Source organism: Aplidium turbinatum, chromosome 6 (assembly GCF_918807975.1).
Source record: "Aplidium turbinatum chromosome 6, kaAplTurb1.1, whole genome shotgun sequence".
Classification (NCBI taxonomy): domain Eukaryota; kingdom Metazoa; phylum Chordata; class Ascidiacea; order Aplousobranchia; family Polyclinidae; genus Aplidium; species Aplidium turbinatum.
Window position 1 is genome coordinate 5,670,250 of NC_137477.1, and position 21,347 is coordinate 5,691,596.

General features: G+C 38.5%; 3 protein-coding genes across 3 annotated transcripts; 2 read left to right on the plus strand and 1 right to left on the minus strand.

The window, feature by feature from the left end:
• Nucleotides 1-251: 251 nt before the first annotated feature.
• Nucleotides 252-6,351, plus strand: LOC145772632 (universal stress protein YxiE-like). The gene is made up of 4 exons (XM_082584498.1): nt 252-491; nt 1,749-1,844; nt 3,096-3,205; nt 4,276-6,351. The coding sequence occupies exons 1-4, from the start codon at nt 437-439 to the stop codon at nt 4,471-4,473; spliced, it is 459 nt and encodes a 152-aa protein (XP_082440624.1). The 5' UTR covers nt 252-436; the 3' UTR covers nt 4,474-6,351.
• Nucleotides 6,352-9,513: 3,162 nt separating this feature from the next.
• On the plus strand, nt 9,514-15,954 carry LOC145772631 (universal stress protein YxiE-like). The gene is made up of 4 exons (XM_082584497.1): nt 9,514-9,627; nt 10,799-10,888; nt 11,649-11,755; nt 14,653-15,954. The coding sequence occupies exons 1-4, from the start codon at nt 9,573-9,575 to the stop codon at nt 14,860-14,862; spliced, it is 462 nt and encodes a 153-aa protein (XP_082440623.1). The 5' UTR covers nt 9,514-9,572; the 3' UTR covers nt 14,863-15,954.
• A 124-nt stretch (nt 15,955-16,078) lies between these two features.
• Nucleotides 16,079-16,788, minus strand: LOC145771834 (uncharacterized). The gene is made up of 2 exons (XM_082583566.1): nt 16,442-16,788; nt 16,079-16,139 (listed from the first exon to the last, which is right to left on the minus strand). The coding sequence occupies exons 1-2, from the start codon at nt 16,786-16,788 to the stop codon at nt 16,079-16,081; spliced, it is 408 nt and encodes a 135-aa protein (XP_082439692.1).
• Between the last annotated feature and the right edge of the window lie 4,559 nt (nt 16,789-21,347).

The window sequence follows — 21,347 nt, forward strand, 5'->3', positions numbered from 1 at the left end:
GTAAAGGCGCCAGGCGGTCAAATGAATCATTGACGAAAAAGCAGCATCCATAAGAATTCAAACGCCAAGTTGGAAAATAACCAAAAGCTTTTTGTTTACCCACTGAAACTGCCATTTTAAATTGATGCAGTAACTTGTTTGGCTTGTGAAGTGCGAGATTATGAACACTTTTTGTTGCAAAATGCATCAAAATCGATTGCAATCGTTGTCAAAACATTCCGTATTTTAAGAAAAAGTCAAAGACCAAAGCTTTTTGGAAATACGCGACCGGCAACAAACGCCAGCAGGCAACCGATTTATTTGTTTGCTGTTTGTATTCTTAACGGTTTGCAGCATTACCTTTCAAGCGTGTCCAGACTGTTTGCAGAATTTTGCTTTCACACGACAGCAACCGGTTGTTTGATAGCTGGTGTTCGTACAATTCAAGGCTACCAAGATGAAAGTGTTAATTGCTGTCGATACCAGTGAATGTGCCGAAGCAGCGTTCAACTGTAAGTACCATAGTTTTTTATATCCTCGGTATCGCTTATACTGTCAAACTTAAAACTAAACCGGACTAGATCAAACTTTTGCATACGGTACGGTACTGAAAAGTTTGAATTTTTATCAGGATCAGAATGATTTACTTTTCAATGCAGAACTCTGTCTTGGTTTCGTAATTATTTGGGCCAGAAATGGTTGTTCTTACCAGCTTTTGACAGCCGTTATGTTTTTACCCGATGTAATAGCACTATATAGGGTTTGTAAGCATAAGTACCTCCAGAATCCAGTCTAGCGGATATAATCAAATTTAAAATTAGAAATTCGTTTCCATGATTGTTTGCGCTTTACAACAAGTATAATCGGCAGTACGTAGGCTACACAAAGGATGGCCTTGGGCCCAGGCCCGGATTTAGAGAGGGAAGAGGGTGCAGATGCCCCGGGCCCCCCGAATTTTTAAGGGCCCCCCTACGTGGAAAAAATGTGATTTTGTGCTATTTTTTTTCTTTCAGCCTTTAAAGTTTCTGCAAAATGCTGTGCAGTGCTGGATTAATGCTACTGTAGACGTAGAGGTGTTTTTTTGCACGGGGGGCCCCGATCTAAAAGTGCCCCGGGCCCCCCATCAACTAAATCCGGCCTGCTTGGGCCGCAACCTTTCCCTTCCAAATTTTTTTTAATGATTTAACAAGCTATAAAATATTAAAGTGCTACTTTTTGTCAAAAAATGTTAAACTTGATTGAATGCCTCCCCACTTTTACAAAACCCTGCTTACGTCACTGGTAATAACTATACCCTACTATAGCAAATGTAATGCAAAACTTGCAGTTACATTTTGATTAACAAGCAAAGAGATTAAATGAGAAAAGGCTATAATGTTATCAAACCTAAGGCTTAATTGTTTATACAGATTTGAAAGAAACATCACATTTATAAAAATTTGGGTGGAACTTATAACTCCCTAACTAGTGTAGTAGCCAAGTTTTCATAATAATTGCAAAAAAATTGCACAAATTCTAGGTGAATATAAAAAAAATTAGGAAAAAATATGCAGTTTTCTTGTCTTTTAAGGTCATAGGCTTATAGCAAAGCGTATAATACGTCGTTTTTGATTGGTTGGACTGACCAACCAGCTTTACAACTTCGTATATTTTGCCTTCGATGCGCATATGATTCCATTGGCCAGCAAATATTGATTTGAGTTTGCTGAAAACTTGTTGACATTTAAAAAAATAATCGAGTAGCTTTAAATACAAATCTTGTATTTCAGTTTATTTTTCTAATTGCCACAAAAGTGACAACGAGATCTATGTTGTGCACGAAGTTGAACAACCGAAGCTTCCAACATCTAGCTACAATTTGGGTGGTAGGTTGTTTGTTTACCCATAGCTGTCCTTGAAAATGCGTAGGCCTATCCCGACAGGGGCAGATTCAGCAAGTAGCCTTTGGGGGGGGGGGGTGCAATTTCAACAAAATAATGTTGTGTAAGTCTACGCCAATCCGACCTTGTAAATATTCTGTAATTAAAGTTACTTTTCTGTGTTTTAGAGGGCGCGATCGCTCCTCTGAATCCGTCACTGTAGGCCTACCCCTAGATTCCATGATACGTAGCTTGATCTTGCCGTTTATTCGTTTACAATGTGAGGTGCTTGCCCGACTGAGCTATCGAAGCAATATAGTATAGATTGCAGACAATATAGGTATCTTGTTTGATAAATTTTTTAGTTTGTACAAAAGAAAATCGAGCACCAAAATAAGTCAACCGTGAAAGTTTACTCCCCAGAAGTTACCGGTAGATAAAGGCATAACTGTAAGGTGACAACTAACCGTCACTCGGAGAAGCAAAAACGTTGTCACTAGGGTGTCAAACTCTCCATGTTTTGAGTCAAAATGACCGTGCAGTATCAACTGAGTCTTTGAGTTTTAGTTACCGATACCGTACACAGAAACGTTTAAATGCTCCACTGCCTGATTTGTAGACTATGCTTAAGCTAAGAGCAGCGGTTCTCAGCCTTTTTGTGTTGGAGGACCCCTTAATGTAGGCTACTATGCAGTCTATTACAGCAATAATAATTAATCACTCTAACTTGTTCATAGGCTAATATCATATCACCAAGTAAGAACTGGTGACATTTGTTTTTCTATGACATGATCCAGAACGATTTTTGAACTTTCGTCTCCCCCATGGAATATTTTTTGAGGTAATGCTGATTAACTGAGTTACGTTGTCAGTAGTGCGGTTTCTGTGGTGATAAATACAAAAATATGGACTTGGATGGCTGTGGAAAGGGCCGTTGAGAGAATATTTTGGGCTCGGTAGCAATGAGATTCTTTGGCCACAAATCAAGACATTTATAAGAAAATCGCACTAAATCCAAAGAATACGCTGTGGTTTCTTCATGTTTTGGGCCCCGGAAAACTTTCGGACCCCTAAAATTAATCTCAAGCCCTGGTCCAAAAGTACCCCCTGGGTCCCCCTATCAACGCTAGTGGCTGTGGACTTACAGTTTACACTAAATTGCTCACCCTCCTTCAACTCCAAACGATTTGCGGAGTGGTTTGCTGGCGGCCTTGTGGATTACCACACAACCTGTTTGCTTACACTTATATTGAACAGGAGGAGGATTCTTCCCAGAGGCAGAGGTAAAATACGCTATCTCGGATCACAAGCAGAAGTGCAATGAACTGAAGAAAAAATTCATTGAAAAATGTTCCGACATAAAAGACGTAAGCCTTTACGAGCTACTTGTAACTTTATTTTTATTGAGAAGTGTGAAATATTTATCACTGATCAAAGCTAGTTCAGTTACAAAATTCTACCACTTTTGTATCGTAATTAATTTTAAAAGACCAGATTTAGCTAACTGGGCCAATGAAGGCTAATTATCACAACTGTAACCCGTTTGCGTCATTGGGAAAATAGTAATACAACAGCAGCATCTTGAACGAGCGGTAACAGCATGTTCGACATACTTAATGTCTGTAGACAACTTAATGGGGAGATATTTATCTTAGAAAGCATTCCCTGGTAGCATGTCAACCGACCTTTGCCTTTTGCTTAGCTGTCCATTATCGTGAACCCAGCAAACGCATCTCGTGTGAGTCTATTCAACGTCCCGAATTGTTAAAGCAATGAAAATAAAATGTTAAGGAAAATTAGACTGAAGTGTGCACAGTTGTACACCAGCCTGTTGTAAAACACGCTGACATCTAAATTTCATTCCCTCACATTGTCACGATGTGTATAACAGGGCTTCCATTTTACAGCAAGTTCTGTTCAGCCGGAAAACTGTAAGTCATAAATCACTTGCATAGTGCAAGCGAGGAACTCATCTGAAAACCAAATTGTGTTGTGCAAGTAATCGAATTGGCGACATTTGCATTAACATTGATTTCAGAAATTGAATCAGTCCTTTTTATATTGATTCAACATGTGTAGACGTTGCACAGTTGCAGTGCAATATAATATGGAACTAATTTGCTGCATATGCTACCCTTGTCCAACAGGTTACAGTTACACCCTTTTATTTGCTGAGTAGTCAACCACCCTTGAAATACGTATGAGGACTGTTGATGTATGCTATTAATGTAGCACAGTGGAAGGATCCAGCAAGTAGTTTTAGAAGGGGGGAGCAATTTCAATAAAACACAATGATGTGTAGGTCTACATAAACTCGATCTTGCAAAAACACCGTGAATACAATTACTCTGTGTTTTAAGGGGGGAGGGGCTATCGTCCCCTCCCTGGATCCACCACTGATGTAGAATATGAAAAATACATTGATTATATTTTTCAGCTGAAATACAAGGTGTTTGTGGAAGCTACAAACCACAAACCAGGCCATGGTCTAGTGGAGAGAGCCCAAAATTTGGGTGTGGATATGATTGTGGTCGGTACATGCGGCCGCGGAGCGTTGAAACGGAAAATACTTGGGTCTGTGAGCGATTGCGTGCTCCATCACTCCAAGATTCCTGTCATGATTTGCCACAAATAGGTTAAGAGCTTGGCTAGAAAGTTTTTCTTCAATCACCGAAAAGATAGATTTCAACAAATTGTATATCGAACGTTTTCGACACCTCGGTGTCCTCATTACGAATAACAATTATATCAAATACAGCAGTTTTCTTTTTCGTAAATTTAATCTTTATCTGCTGTATTTTATTTATGAGATGCAAATTAATTATTGTTATTCTTGACCAGGACGCTATGAGATGTCGCAAACGTTCGATACAATTTGTTTTAACGTAGGCTACTTTTTCTGTGAGTGTTAAAAATAAAAGTAAATATGTTAAAATCTGGTTATGTTATTCGGCTTTGTGTGTTTACTGTTTATGGTACAAATAGGATTTTTTGTAAAAGAAAAATAACCTTGGTCAGTCTGACCATAAAATGTAAAGTGCAAAATGGGAAAACTAAACTGATCTTCATCCAAATTGATATCATCTGAGGTTTAAAATTGAGTTTTTCAAGTGATAGCAAAAGAGAAGTACAGTAGATCTGCATTGTTAATAACTTTTCGTAATTATGGCAATTAAGTTTTGCAATAGACCCAGACAGCAAATCAACCGTTTTTTACATTGATTCAACGAGGCCGTTAAATCAATGTAAAAAACGGTTGATTTGCTGTCTGGAGAGCGAATCGAAATATGCGACAACCTAGACAGTAAAATCTGTCATGTTTACATTGATACAACGTCTGCGTTCAGTCTTACCACGTCTAACATTGATTTAACGTAGAAATGACGGATTTTGTTGTCTGGGAAGTAGAAGCGGAAATAATGCAAGGGGTGTACTGATTCATTTGCTTCCTGTTTATTGGTTTTGAACAAATTTCACTAATTCCTAATGAAATGGGGTCTCTGCACAATAGTAGTTGCCCTCTGCATGTTGCTTGAAATCGACTTTTCACATTAAAAAGTCAACGATGTTGGAAAAGTCTATTGATGTGAAGCATTCTTATTGTAACTTATATATTCTGCATAATTTGGCAGTTCTTGCTTTTAAGTGTAGGACAATTTAGTCTCAAAAGAAAATTGTTTTTTAAGTGCATTCTTGATGAGGAGAATTTTTGACGTCTTTTAATTGAAAACATTTGATGGTCTTCCTAGCTGGTGATGTCAGTAACTTTGCATCGAACGAACGTCAAACAATATAAAAGCAACTGATTTTGTCCGTCTCGAACATCATAAACAACAGTTAATTATACAGTAGTTTATGTGATGTTGCTTTTTTCCACTCAGTTATGTTGATTCAACGTTTGACCGCATCATGACAATGCAACATTCTGATGTCTCATTGTTGTCAATCATGGAAGTTTGCTTTTGAATATCTTGATGAATGACTTGACTTCATGAAGATGAACGATTCGCCATCATCAGCAGTCGAAGATCTTAATCGCTGTTAATCAAAATACTTAGAATAAAATTCTACCATGAATTGTTATTTATCTCGTTTCAAAGAAACTGGAATTTTCAACACTCATTAAGTGTCAGCTTCTTCTTTATATGATTATGCCCAATCGGAATATTAAGTTCTATTTTTCATTGATTTAACGTCTGCAAACGTTGAACCAATGTAATAAGTAGCCAACTGATTCACTGTCTGGGTGAACTTGTGAAAACGATTTTGCATAACTGAATATTCTGTATTTTATAAGCAAATCAGTTGTTTTTTACATTAATTCATCGTCCGCAGACGTTGCAACAGCAGAATGTTGACAACAATTGATTTGCTGCCTTGATAACGCTGTATCAAAAACGTCCTTTGCAAAGTAGGCCACTACTTTCAATGGAACACAAAACGTTATTATCTTCAAGTTCGAAATTCGTTACATTACTGAGTAGGAATAAATCGCAGTGCTATTTTTACATTGTCTTTGTTGTGAACCGAGTAATCCAGTATATTGTAGTCACATGTCTTTTGCAGGAGTTAAAAGTGATTAGATCTTTTTATAAAAAAATCAATGCTAAACAAAATATCGAAATTTAGTATTAAATTACTAGGAAAGTAGGTAGGCTGTGTTTTTATAAATTTAGCCCATTCGTCAAAAATCAATATTATAAAAAAAATGTATTTTCTGTAGCTGCCATTTCCATTACCATCCTTGCTTTTTACTTCGAGCTTTCAAAACTATCTAAATTAACTTTATTGTTGCATTGCAATAATAACAAAATATTTCAATTTTTACATCACCTTGATATTTTTGAAGAAAATTTAATGAACAAACAGAACTTCCGAGTTTCAATCAAAACTTTCAGGCATTTTCTAAACATTGAGTTTCTTTCTTGAGTTAACTTACGTAGCTCAATAGGCTCTTCACTGTGGGTTGTTTAGTCCTATGTAACTTTGGTCTAAGTCTGTCGTAACTACATTTATCATCAGCAAGTGTTTAGCTACTTAATGCCGCTTGGGCTCAGACAAAAAGCGTAAAATCTGCAGTTTCATAACAGTATCGATTTTTTTAAGTAAAAAAATCTATACCCGGTGCATAAGAACAGGTATTCAAAGACACATGCAAAAGAAAGCTAGTATGCGTTATGTAGCCTACAAACTTGTGTTAAAAAAAAACGAAAACTTTTCAGCTAGGTATACTGAGTTGATGAGGATGACCATTACTGAAAAAAATAAAATGGATGCTATAGAAAGGAAATCAATTGGACTTAGTTATGACAATGCTTTTTGGTACTTGCTATCACTCTCACGTTCACGAACGTGAGCAAGAAAGGCAATTTAAGAATTTTTGATGAATTTTCGAATCGTTTAGTTATACAGTAAAGCCGCCGAAAGCACAAAAGCGTAGGTAGGGAGATAGAGCTACATTTCCCTTTTTTTTCTCCAAAAAAAAAAACTTTAAATTACCATAATGTAGGCTATTCAGATCCCATGTAAAAACGATAACACAATAGAACTGTTTTTTCAAAAATTCATTTTCAAAATCGTTTGTAAAACTAAGAAATTGAAGCTTTGCACATTGTAAAATGCAAGTTGAAATAAGCAGTACTGCTACCAGAGCTGTGGAAGCGGAGGGGTTTTGGCGCATGTCCGGAGTTGGAGTCGGCCAGTAATGGAGGAGTTGGATTCGTATATTTTTCGCCCGATTGTAGGCTACAGCCCCGTCATGGTTGTGGAGTTGGAGGGACTTTGACGTGTCCAGTGTCGGCCAGTTATAAACCGAAGAGTCGGAGTTGTATATTTTTTTTATCACAAACATGATAGCAATTCAAAAACGGTAGCTACATCATCGAAAAGGTGTTGATTTTGACAATTTAAGCCATGACATTGCTAATGTTACGAAGGCGTTTAAATTGGCTCTTGACCGACACTACAGCAAGGTGTTTCAGTGCATGCAGCCTAGATCAGGGCTTTGACCTCAAAAACGTCAAAATGATTACCGACACCCTGACTTGTTGTTATACAAACTTAAACCTAATCCATAAAAGATGAATCCTTCAATATAGCCTAATGCTGTTTTTTGCAACCCATTTAGTAGTTGGTATAACAAACTTCAAATGAATAAATTATGATGCTGCTGCAATTTTCTTTGTCTTAGATAGGGCCTATAGACTATAGTTTATCGAAGGATGTTCATTCTTTTAAATACCTCATTTAATAATACAACAGACTGAACAAAAATCATTTATTAGTTATGTCTGAGGGTAATATTTTGTGATACCTATAGGCGTTGTTTAGCACATTAAAGCCATGGGAAGATTTAGCACAGTAAAATCAGCGAAAAATTGAGCGCAGTAGTCAGAGATAAATTTTAGCTCGGTAGAATCAGATGAGAAATATTTTTACGCGTCATTGTTAAAGCCCGCCAAATATGTTTTTAAAGCCTCCAAAGACAAAAAATGTGTTTTAAAAATGTCGCAGCAAAGGCAACGTTTTATAAAAAATAATCTAAATGAAGCGAAGTTCTGTGTTATTGTTGGCATCTGTACGGGATGTTTTTGTAGTCCCTCGCGCTGCTGTTACAGACTCACCTGACAAATTACTCCTTTTTAGCGTTAATTTGACGTCTGCGTATTGTTATCAGTTGTCTTAAAGCTTGACAAATGCAAAGATCAAATGTCGCTATAAAACGTAGGAAGTCAAAAGAATGTCTGGCTCGTGTGCATTTCCTCTTAATTTCAAAGTACTCTTCAGTCGAAAGGACATTTTAACAATCATTTTGCCATTTTACATTAATCTGATGTTATCCTTTATAAAATCAATGCAAATGTTTTGCTGTAATGTGAGATTCCTCCATCAATTTTGCGGCTTGCCGAGTCGGTCTCCTAAAGGTGTTGATGATCCAGCGCAGAGTATGTAAGCATCTCGTAGCAATCAGATGTCGTCAGACCAGGGCTTCTCAGCCTTGGGTTGAAGTCCTGATGGTAACTTGAAACAAATAAAGAGCAAATTTACTAAAACAGAAAAAATAAACTAAATAGTATTCCACAAATTGTGTTTCGAAATAAGCTGTCGACGTAATGGCCGTCTGCAAGGGTTATCTAAAGTGAAAGGGATCAAAACCTTTCTGATACTTCTTTTTATATCACATGCAAATTTTTCAAAAAGTTGCTTCTTTTTTGTTACAAAATATTATAGCTATTATGAAATTATTACGCAATGCGTTTGTAGGCAAAGGTTAACAATCTAACTGTAGCCTCAGGGCTAAGACAGAATTGCAAGACATAGAAACGAATAACAGGATAGGATAAATTTTTAATAAACAGCATGGCGATTTTGTATTGTATCAAAGTAACGCAAGGTTTGTTGAAAGAGGCAAGAGGTCAAAATCTATATAAAGGGGATATTGTGGCATACCGTGTGTGGCAAAAAGATATGACAGAAGCACCAAAAAATTACATTAAATTTGGTGGTTTTTTCTTAAATTCTGTACCCGATATGCCCTTGATCATGTTAACTTAATGTTTTTGTTGATTGCGTTATTGTATTGACAGGCTGACAAACAGCAATGAAACTGACATGTAAATTTTTGAGTGCACTGCAAAAGATAAACTACCCGGGATTAATTAAAGTTTGTTTTTTCAGAAATCTATCGAAAAAAATTGTTACAAAGTTTTGTCTAGGCTTGCACAGTAATATATCATGAAAGTTATTATTGCTGTTGACTTGAGCGAAGTCGCTAAACAAACGTTTGACTGTAAGTATAGACCAGAAAAAAAAGATATAGATGGTCCCATACTTGATTCAAGAGTTGGGTATAAGAAGATATTTAAGGTTCTCATTGTAGGCCTACTAAACCTTAGGCACTAATGAGAGTAGGCCAGTTCCTTTCTCTAGGCCGCCTTTTCTGCAGTAACTATGCCCACCCAATTTATTACACCCTAGGTAGAGGTGAGCGGTGTTTTCAACAACCAGCTGAAGCAGGGAGTCGAACCAGGTTTGCATAATTTGAAAGCCAACGCCTTATCCGCTGCGCCATCCCAAAAAATGTCAACATGACGGGCTACATTAAGTCGGCCTCAAAAGCGACTGCAAGGCAATTGTTGAAAAGGCGATCTTTTAATTACCTCTCAAATTTATTGTTTTGCCGCCCAAATGTTTTTCCACCTTCTCCAAAGTTTTGTTCAAAAGATTGCAATACCGTACTGTAGTAGTTTATCGGAATTTCAGATAAACTACAAAATAATATGAATGTGTGTGTTTATAGTGTATAGCCCTGTGTGTCTTGCATAGTAGATGCTGCTTTCAGCGTTTTTCAAGGCACATAGTTTCAGGGCAGCCATTTATAGGCGCAACTGAGTGCACTATTATCTTCTTCAACCCATTGTAGCGTACCAAATAGAAACACAATTTAATTACGATATTAGTAGTCTGTGAAACACCTAGCATGAGTATCGAACGTCTATCGATTAAGAAAAAAGTATTCTGTTGACGGCATTGATAGTTCGTACTTATATTATTTTGAGCTCTTTGCATTACCTTTTTGTCTTTAGGCCTTGACGCAAATTATGTTCAAATGTCCGCCTCGTTAGCTCAGCGGTTACGCGCCTGGCTCAAGATCACGGGGCGCAAGTTCGACTCTAGGGCTGTGCGCTTGAGCAACGAATTTCAGGACTGCTCTCCATTCAGCGGCATCTAATGGGTGGAATAATTCCCCGGCAACAACGCTTCAACAATTGGAAAACTCCACTGCTAATCTCGGTAACCGGCTCTGCGTCAAAAGCCTCTACATCTACAAGTAGCCTATGCGAAACTACCAGGAATAACCAATCAAGGCTTTGTCAGTACGAGGATAAAGATTCAAAACCCACCAACCAAAGTGAGTTGTTATTCCATGGAAAGTAGGCTATTTTGTGTTTTATTTTCAGGGTACGTTAAGAATCTTCACCGTGTGGACAATGAAGTCTTCGTGTGCCACCAAGCAGAACAGCCTGACTTTTCAACTCTCTTGATAGCTGGTACGCTTTCTGTGACTATTTTATTTTTTCTTTCAATACGTCACTACGTGGCTAGCAAAATGTCATTGACTGATAATTCAGCCAAAAAATTAAATATTTAAGAGTTACAGCAAAAAATCAATACTAAGCATGTAAGATTAGTGTTGATCAAACTAAACTTGACCACAGACATCAAGCTTTTAGTATAGACCTACTTTGCAACTGCTACGACATCGATAGCTGGTTAGGCTAAGAGACACTGACACAGAGCGTGATTCTTAAATTTTTATTATAAGTTAGAGTATTTTTTCTCTTTCTTAACACCCCGCCACCAGGCTATATTGTGTTTTGATGATTTAAAAATTTGTTTGGTCACAAAGACAACAAAAGGAGTGTTAGGCCTACAATCTTATTGGTTTTGTAGTGCCTGACAGGAAGTAAGGATGAAGCACTCTCTTGGTGAGATATAGCCTATGCAGTGGGTCCTTTTTCTTATTTCGTCAAAAAATGCAAAATTTGCCTCAAAAACATGGACATGATTCTTACTGATTCAAAACTGAGATAAAATTTTAGTTACTGATACACCACTCTGTGGTAACTCACTCTTTTAAGAATCTTCAGTGTTTGAGTTTAACGAGCCGCTAACGGCGTGTTTTGGTACACCACTTTATTGAGCCTACACCAATTTGACACCTGCTTGCCATGGAAGTTAACCTATATTTTCTTCTGCATATAAATTAACATAAAAATACCACAAAATAATTTACCTGTCTATTTCTAGGTACGAGTGCTTTCCCGCAGTATGAGGTAGACAAAGTAACTCAAGAGTACAGGAGGAAACGGCAAGAAGTGGAAGAGCTATACAACAGCAAAGCTAAGAAGCATCAGGTGCGTAGCCTACACTGCGGTGGTTTAAGTGCTTGAAGCGTGATGATTAATCTAATGATATCATTGATCAAGTAGGCTATAGATGTAGGCTACAGATCTAAGCGATAGCTTCACAGCCCTAGAACCTGTTACTGTAGGCAGTAGCGTTGACAAGGGGGTCCTAGGGGTACTTTTGGACCGGGCCTGAGATGAATTTATAGGCCCCAACTTTTCTAAGGGGCCTGCTGGTAGTTTGAAGAAACTACGGCATATTCTTTGGGCACAGTGCGTTTTTCTAAAAAGTGTCTTGATTTAGGGGCCAAGGATCTCATTCGGACCGGCCCCAAATTATCTTCTCAACGGCCCTGACTGTGTGTATGCACAATAGCATAGGTTGGTTTTCACAGCGCCTAGTTGAGTAAGTTGCAAAGCTGCAGTACTTTTTAAAACTTTGATTTTGTGACTCATGTTTTGAAGATAAACTAATTTAGGCTATAAGTAGGGCCCTTAGGCCCTCAAACCGCCCCGTTAGCTCAGTGGTTATGCGCCTGGCTCATGTTTACATCATGCGGCGCTGGTTCGGCTCTCGGAGTGTGCGCTTGAGCAACGCATTTCAGGACTGCTCTCCTTTCAGCGGCACCTAGTGAATGGAATAATTCCCCGACAACAACACTTTAACAATCGGAAACTTCACTCTGTCAATCTCGGCAACCGGCCATGCGTCAAGAGCCTGTGCAAGTATGCGAAACTACCAGAAACAACCAATCAAGGCTTTGTCAGTCCGAGGATAAAGATTCAAAAACCAAACCAAGTAGGTCTGCCCTAGGCTACTGCAAAGTGCTGTTCCAACTTTTATCGGGCCTCAGCTTACATTTTTATCATTATAATTTGCTATGCAAAATTTTGTTTGATCCGTTTTACCTCGATTGGTTAAAGCAGGGGTGTACAAACTTTCAGCACTGCAGGCCAAATATACATAACCAGCTTGATCCGTGGGCCACAACTGAAAAATATCTGTTTTTAGGGCTACCATACGTCTTCTTTTAAGAGGATTTGTCTTCTTTTTTCAAGAAAAATGAATTGTCCTCCGAGGACACTAAAAAATGCTCAAATGTCCTCTTTTTTGACAGTTTGGGTTTTCATGCTTATATTTTCAACGGGATTATATTGCTTGATGACGTTTCAACGACGGCTTGTAGGTTATTTGTTTTCTAAACATTTTGTATAGGCTACCGTACCAATGTAACATGCTGATTTATAAATTCTACAACAAATTGGCGCATTTTATGGAACTGTTGTTGAACGTTCATTGCCTGGTTCACTGTAAGATATTAAACGACATTTTAAAGGCCATGCTCACACTTTTACAATAAATTATTCATTTACTTTCATATGTTTTATATTGATACAACGCTTGTAGACGTTGTTGATTGCCAACTCAATTTGGTTCGTTTGTTACTTGAAACAAATCGAAACGAATGTCTAACAGTACAATGTGTATAACACCTAACCTACAGCAAAAGAAATCGTGGCATGGATAGGCCTACAGCTTTGCAAGGAAAGGGACAGCTTTTTAGTTCACATCGTTTTTAGCATCTTAACGGTTATGTGCTGCAGCCTACTGTTTTAATCATATTTCTTGCAAATAATTTAACAATTTCGTTAAGGCTGACCAGTTCTTAGTTGAAAAAAGTTAAGACTTGACCTGGAGGTCGTGCCTGATTTGTCACATTTTGCAGATTTTTGCGATCATTGCTGTCTGACTGAAACTGTCTAAAAATTATTTTATTTTTTATTTTTTGCTGACTCTTAAAAATTTTAAATCATTTGTTGCCTTACACTAGAAATGAGAAAAAATAAGTTAAACGTTCAGTCAATCTGTTTTCTTGCTTTTTTTTGTAACTTTTGCTGCGTAGGCCTGTGATCGTAGGCCATGTGATCGTAGGCCTGTGATCGTAGGCCATGCTGCGTAGGACTGTAATGATCTAAAAACACATAAAAGATTCTTCAAGCGTTAACTTCTACTTGCTGCAAAATGTGTCCTTTTTTTAGGCGATGAAAATATGGTAGGCCTATATCTTTTTTTACTACATTATGACGAATGTGCACGCATGAAATGACCACGCAGCTCTTTCACTCTTATCCAACCTAAAGACGTCTTCAGACAAAGGGAGAACCGCAGCGGACTTCTTAGAGGTGGATGTTCACTCCTTATTCAGACGCAGCACGCGAGTAGGCTATTTAACAGCAAAACAGCAACGGATTTTTGTCTGTTTTTTTTTGCATGCGGACGACTTAAAATTTTGCGCTGCGTGCGAGCGAACAAATTATGCTACTACAGATAAAATATTACTGTAATTAAAATATGCATCTAAGTTACTAGAGATGTAGGCAAAGATTTGTATGCTTTATTTCACACTGGTTAAACTTGATCTGTTGCCAAGCAAAAAATTATGTTTAGTAAACGTTGCAAACTTGGCACCTAAATGAAAAGCGGCCACACATTATTTTAAATCCGGACCTTTCCGCAAACCAAAAAGTTTAATCTCGCCGGAAAAAGCTCTGAAAAAATTTTATTAATTTGCTCTCTTTTTTTAATTCCGATCATCAAAGCAAAAAAAAACGATACCACTTGCCACAACATACAAGAGCAGTCGTCTGGAAAAAGGTAAAAGCGAAATGTGACGCAAACGTTAAAGTGTGCTCGAGAAAGAAAGATAAACTCAATACAAGGATTTGGCGCGGTTGCAACATTTTGAGAAATTTAAAATTTATAGAAATTATAAAAAAAATAAAAATTGGCCTAAAAAATAAACAAACCATAAAAATTGCTATGTTGATCGACACTGGTGCGAAATCAAAAGTTTAAACGACATGTAGGCTACCTAAGTTTTTAATAATATTTATATTTTTATAAGGTTCAAAATTTCAAAATTCTTATCGAATTAACTCGAAACGACCCAGGCCACAGTATCGTCAAGAGAGCGGAAGAAATAGAAGCAGACATGATCGTGATTGGCACGCGAGGCATGGGAGCCATTCGTCGAACTATTCTAGGTTCTGTCAGTGATTACGTAGTCCATCACTCAAAGATTCCTGTTGTGATTTGTCACGGCCAAAAAGCTTGACCAAGAAAATAGTTGACTAATTCAAAATGTGTTGTACTGGTATTAATGTTGCAGAATTATGAGCTTAAGCTGTTGTTCTGTGTTGATGTTGTGAAAATATTTTCCAATTAAATTTGCTGATATTCATATTACTCAATAGGATGACAAAAATTTATTTAGTTGTAGGGTAAGTAAAGTTTTTATTTTTAATTCTGCTTAGCAGTTGTCTCGAAAAGCTTTAGCGACGATGCATGCATTGAATATATTTTTATATTGTGTATTTGATGTTTCCTGAAATAAAGGTTAAAGGGGCACTGCAACGAAAATATATAGCTTTTGTATTCATAGAGCTTTATGAGAAAAAGCGATTTGTAACAATAAAATTTTTTTGGGGTTTGTCATTAGCCCAAAAATCTAATAAAAGGGATATTGATTTAAAGGATTCTGATTGGTCAAAATCTTTGATGACGTACTTGGTTGTTCAGGCAGAATTCAGAACCACTAGTTTGTATACAAATAAACTATAAACAAGTGGGCTACTTAATACAAAGAACAATTTTATACTTGAGTTTTACCCGTTGAGATGGTTTTTGTATGGCTCCCGGTTGTAGTAACGGAAGAAACGTGAAAGGGGTACACTTTCATCGTTCACCTCTGAATAATCAAGACAAGCTTAAGAAATGGATCTCTGCGATGAAACTCAAAAACCCACCAGTCAACAAGCACTGCCGTGTGTGCAGCGACCATTTTCTGGCCAGCGATTACCAGCGTGATCTACGGGCAGAGCTACAGGGCACCACATCTAAAGTTAGGAAGGGTTAAGACAGGGGTCACCAAACTTTTTTCTCTGAGGGCCGGATGCAAATTTTTAAGAGATATAGGCTACAATTATTTAGAATCTCCATTGACTTAAATTGAGCACAATTAATAACAAAGTTAGCCGTGGAATAGCAAAGTTGTGATGAATATCGAAAGGTTGCTGGAAGTTTCTTTTAACAATTTGAATATAAATACTGTCCCAAGCAAAACACTGGAGAGGTGGAAACTGTATTTACAAAAGAATTTTTATTAATAATACAATAACCAGCAAGATAACTTTCATTTTCATTAAAAATCATCAGGCAAGTGGTCATCAATGGCTTCTTTGTATCCTTCGTACTGGCCAATGGCCATCTTCTTCAGGAAATCTGTTGCGGATTGCAAGGACTGCACAGGCAGGAATTACTTTACGTCTCTTTCAACCCAATTTTCCATATATCCAGAAGTTGAAGCTGCGATAAGTAACATATCTGTACAACCTGTAAAAGAAAATGTGATTTACCGAGAAGTGTAAAATCATCATTTTTTTTTCATTGCAACATTATCAGTAAATCACAATGTAGAAAAGCCCTAGGCTAGAACTTTAGAACATAGGGTAAGAATGGAAACCTTAGGATTTGAGACCCAGGCAAGGGTGCATGTACAGTGGTAGGCTAACTCTGATCTCTTGATTTTTTACATTACGATAGGCTATGTGTAACACATAGTTAAGAACAAAGTTCACCATTTGGGTTCTAAAACTGCTAAGTTTGGATAATATTTTACAACTATCTAAACTGACCTGTTTGAGATTGAATCTCGGAGATCCTGGCCGACCACATCCTTTAGTGCAGCCATAATTGCTTCTAAGATTTCTGTATCCAGGCACATCTTTTCAAAGCTGCCGACCTGGTTTATGCATTGGCGGGCTATGTCCGTTTTGGCTACCACGGCGTCAATCTCCTGGCAACATTCATTTTCCATCATTGTTGGCATGATGGCACAATTTCCACACCTACACCATTTCAAATTCTCCATCCGACTGCTGTCGGAGCTGGCACTGTCGGAGCTCGAATCCGAATCACAGTCATCTCTGTCAAGGCGCTGTCTTTTTGGTTCAAACAAAAATCCTTTTCTGATTTCAGACATCTTTAAAGATTACGACTTGTGCAACGCTTCCAGTGTTAATGTATGAAGCTACCAACTGAGTGAACAACCAACTACGTCATACGGCACATAGCGCCATCCGGTGGCTGATTTTCTTTTCGTTATATTTGCCAAACAAAAACGTTTATCAAAAAAAATTTTCGAAAAAGATAATACTCAAACACCAAAGAATTAACAAAAAAATTTTCATTTTTCATTTCAGGTCCCCTTTAAACTGATTGATTAACTGCGGGAATCTTTATTTTGGAATTGAGAAAGCTTGTTTGCATGCTTATTCCTGGCAGTTTTGCATAGCCTACGAGGTTTTGAATTACTGACGACGCAGAGCCCGGTCACCGAGATTGAGAGAATGAAGTTTCTGATTGTTTAAGTGTTTTATTCCACCAATTATTCCACCCACTAGGCGCAGCTAAATGGAAAACTGTCCTTAAAACGCGTTGCTCAAACGCACACCCTGAGCGTCGAACCAGCGCCGCTTAGTTTGGCCGTTTCTTTGTTCCTAAAGTTGAGAAAATAACCAACAGAGTTGTTAGGGCGGCAAGTTGACTCCCATGCTACTGAATTTTTATCTCAAAACTGTAGGCTCATAAGCTACCGGTGCACTGATAAACTAGCCTACCTGTGATAAGTTTCAGAGTGGGCTAAGTTGCAAGAAACTAGGAACGACTCTCGGTGCCGTAGCCTACAACAGCGTATCGTCAAATTTTATGCTCCGAACTCAGCAGCGACAATAACGAAACTACTACTAGTGCTGCAACTTTTTATATCAACCTTTTAAAATCTCTTTGGGTTCCAACTAGACATCAAAAAAACGAAACAGAGTATAGGCTAGTGGCAGTGGCGTAGCCAAAGGGGGGGGGGTTTGGGGGTTAAAACCCCCCTTTGGCACGCGTGTGACGTCACGATATTGAGAATAATGCTTTCAGTCTTTATGTCTCTAAAACAAAGTTTGCCTAATATTAAACGAAACTGCATTAAAAGAGCGAGTTTTGCAAATGTTGCTTTGTTGACGTGTGTTGATTTTGATATGATGGTCAGAAATAAAAACAACTGAACTGAACCAAACATTCAAATATCTCAGCCAGGAATTAGCAACAAGAAACATAGAAACTTAGCTCTATTACCAAAAAATGCCCAAGAAAACATGATCTTATCCTTTCGCTATGCCACCGGACAGCCCCATTTCAGGAATATTTATACTGTACCCACATTTTTGTTGAAAATGCTCTCAGAATGCACCAAATTCAAAGTAATTTTTCAAAATTTTCTGGGGGAGGACCCCCAGATCCCCCACCGCTAGGTGTCGCCTTTGTCAAACACGCCGTCGGGCTTCTCCCGCCGGTCATCAAAACTCTCCTCTTTCAAAATTTCTGGCTACGCTACTGGCTAGTGGATTGAGTTTGGATAGCACAGATAGGCTATACAAACTAATGAAAGTCGGTACCGTAACTCGATTACCGTAGTGCAGGGCTACTCAACTAGCGGACCGCGGTCGGAATCCGGACCTTCTGGGCATTGATGGTGGACCGGCTTCTGGAAGAATAACCTTATTGCTACGTTTTAGCGCCTCTTTAAGCAGTTTTCTATTGGGAGAAAGCAATCTTTTCTGTGATTATCTTAGCAGCTGGGGGGCTTCGTCTCCCAGACCCCCCACCACTTTGTCAACAATCCACATCAAGTTGCATTTTACTTAAATGGTTCGGTACTGGCACTGATTAACTTTCGTGGTTGCGTGTGAAATAACTTATTCACCGGACCGTTAAAAACATTCAACTTGTCAAACTGGACCTTTGTTAATATTAGTTGAATAGGCTAACCCTGCCCTAGTGTGTTTGTTAACTTAGAAGTTGTTGTGTTAATTTATTCTTTCAACTTTCCTGGGAGTCGGCGCTGTCACAACACTTCAGCATGCTCACCAATAACTTGTCTTTTCAGATGTTGTAGGAAAGCAAAGCAATTTGGCAAAACGTAGAATAAAGTAGATATTTCATTGACTAGGCCCATCACTAGGCTACATGCGACATGCGTATTGCGTAGGCTACGGTAGCCTATTTAATTCAACTTTAAAAATAAGTCAGATTCGAAATGAGGAAAATTTAGTCTTCATCAGGCTTATCATAGGCTCCAGTGGTTCCCAAACTTTTCAGCTTGTGGCACACTAAAATAATTATAAAACGCTCGCAGCGCACTTACGTAAATTTTGAAGCTATTTTCTGGAAATTAGAATGAAAACCGACTTCCTGACGTTTTTTCATTTCAAACACTTTATTTCATTAAAATTTGTTGAAAAAAATTTAATTTCTATGCTCACAATACGCATGGCTACTATCTTGTAAAATATTTTGGCTCTGTGATTTTCATAGCTCCCGTTATTAGCGATTAATTAGTACGGGGCTAAGATAGCCCTTGACGTACTTTCCGAGTACGAAAACAGCTCGTACTGAGATAGGGTTAAGTCGCATATGCATGTGGTCACAGCGGTAAACCATAATCTCTTCGTGGGAAAATTGTAACATAAGATTCCCGAATCCGTTCGTCTGCATGTAATGACCGAAAAAGAAACGCTCCTTTGAAACGTCTATTCAAAATTGTATTTCTGTAAAATTAGCCACCTGGCTGTCGAAAATGCGACGTAACACGGTACGCCTCTAAAAACTGTCACTTCAGAACAGATTACTTGGATAAAAGACGGAAAATTTGTCCAGCTAGTAAGCACCAAGCAAACAGTTAACGATGCGACTGACTTCCAACAAACAATTTTAAGAATAACCAGAATGATTTGCAATATCTCAAACTCACGTACGCAGTAGGCTACTGTGACGCAATAATGAAAGACAATTATAAAGTCATTCAAACAGGTGTTCAAAGCGGCTGATGCAATATTTCATAAGATCTTACGAACGATGGTGCAATATTTGGACATTTTCTAGCAATTTCCATGACGTAAGATGCCAGCTAGGTTAAGTAGACCATAACGGTTTTTATATGACGTTTGATTTGGTGAAAATTGTCAAGAACAGCATGTCTGCATGCCTTATTTTAAATATTTATACAGTTCTTTTCCAAAATTCCAAAAAGATTCGCGGCATACTCGAGAATCTGTGGCGGCACACTAGTGTGCCGCGGCACACAGTTTGGGAATCACTGGCGCTAGCCTATCAGACCACTCCACATGCGTCAACTCAGCAAGTATAGTCTACACTCTACATTAACTAGCCTACTGTCAAAGTCAGAAAAATGAGATTCACTTACTAGGTTCGGACTTGCTTGGTCATCGCTTGCTAAACTAAACTTAATTTGCTGAATTGAGACATGCCAAGTTGCAGTTGTCACTTGCTCAACTGCCATTTGCTCAGTTCACAACACTCAACTGCCAATTTTGTCGGCAGCAGTGGCCGAGTGGTTAGCGCGTTGGGCTCGCAGTCGAGAGCCTGCATGTTCGACTCCAGCCACCCGCACTTGCTGTTGTTTCTCTGGGCAAGAAACTTTACGATAATTGCCTCTACCCAGTGATCGATTTCGAGTAATGGGTAGTACCAAATTTAAGTCATAAGTAGAGTAGACAACCGGAAACAGACATTGCCGTCGGCTGCAGCGTGGGTCAGGTGTATGTCGGAAGGCGTAGCCTACACCGATGCATAGCGCTCAAGTCCGCTTTCCCGCAACGCAGGATAAAGATAATAAAAAAAAAAAAAAACAACTGCTGGCTTATAGAAAACTCGTCTCGGTTGCGATAGGCTACATAAATTTAACCTTCCCCAATAATTAGCTTCAACAATACCGCAAGCTAATCCGCAAAAATAGTTTGATGAAATGATTGTTAAGATTTAGCCATAATAGCCTACGGTAAACTGAGGAGATGTTAAATAATTGCTAGGCCTTTCCGTCATTACAATAACTTGAAACCGTTGAAACGTACAATAACTTGAATCTTTGCAAGTTGTGGTTGATGAAATCACCCATCAGCCCATCAACTGTTATTAACATCGGAGAAAACTGCTGTAGCCTACTTTAACGGGGTAACATTGCAAGGCCACCATCCAAGTTTTAAAAAAGTGTTTAAAGACTGCTAGGTCTCCGATAATCACACCGGTGCGACATAACGAAGCGGGAAGTGTTTTTATTTTTTAAAAACAATAGGCTACAATTTGAAGACACAGTAAAAGGTTAAGATACCAGCCTGGCCGGTTGACACACTCTAATCCTCAAACACTTCGAAAATATTAGTACCGGTAGCCTACAGGAGTGAGAGGGTTGGTTCCTGGGATCCCACTCAGGGTCAGATCCGGAATCGGATAAGTCTTCCTCAGTGGTTTCATCATCGTAGTCGGCCTCGGCTTGCCCTGAAACGAAATCCTGCCGTTCATCCGCATTTGGAGGCTCCACCCCTACTGCTTCGGCAATAGAACCATTTGTGTCCTGGAGATCCTGGCGTTCATCTGTGTTTGGAGGCTCCATTCCGCCTTCCTCGGCATCAGAATCACTTGTGTCCTGCTCGTCAACAGGCCCAAAAATGCTCGTCCCTGGCTCAACATCCAACC

Excerpts from the sequence above, each read along its gene's own strand:
- LOC145772632 (XM_082584498.1), top strand. The coding sequence starts at position 437 with ATGAAAGTGTTAATTGCTGTCGATACCAGTGAATGTGCCGAAGCAGCG. Across the intron at positions 1,845-3,095 it reads ATCTAGCTACAATTTGGGTG|GAGGAGGATTCTTCCCAGAG; the intron begins GTAGGTTGTTTG and ends TATATTGAACAG. Across the intron at positions 3,206-4,275 it reads AATGTTCCGACATAAAAGAC|CTGAAATACAAGGTGTTTGT; the intron begins GTAAGCCTTTAC and ends TATATTTTTCAG.
- LOC145771834 (XM_082583566.1), bottom strand. The coding sequence starts at position 16,788 with ATGTCTGAAATCAGAAAAGGATTTTTGTTTGAACCAAAAAGACAGCGC. Across the intron at positions 16,140-16,441 it reads CGAGATTCAATCTCAAACAG|GTTGTACAGATATGTTACTT; the intron begins GTCAGTTTAGAT and ends TTTCTTTTACAG.
- LOC145772631 (XM_082584497.1), top strand. The coding sequence starts at position 9,573 with ATGAAAGTTATTATTGCTGTTGACTTGAGCGAAGTCGCTAAACAAACG. Across the intron at positions 9,628-10,798 it reads CGCTAAACAAACGTTTGACT|GGTACGTTAAGAATCTTCAC; the intron begins GTAAGTATAGAC and ends TTTTATTTTCAG. Across the intron at positions 10,889-11,648 it reads TTCAACTCTCTTGATAGCTG|GTACGAGTGCTTTCCCGCAG; the intron begins GTACGCTTTCTG and ends GTCTATTTCTAG.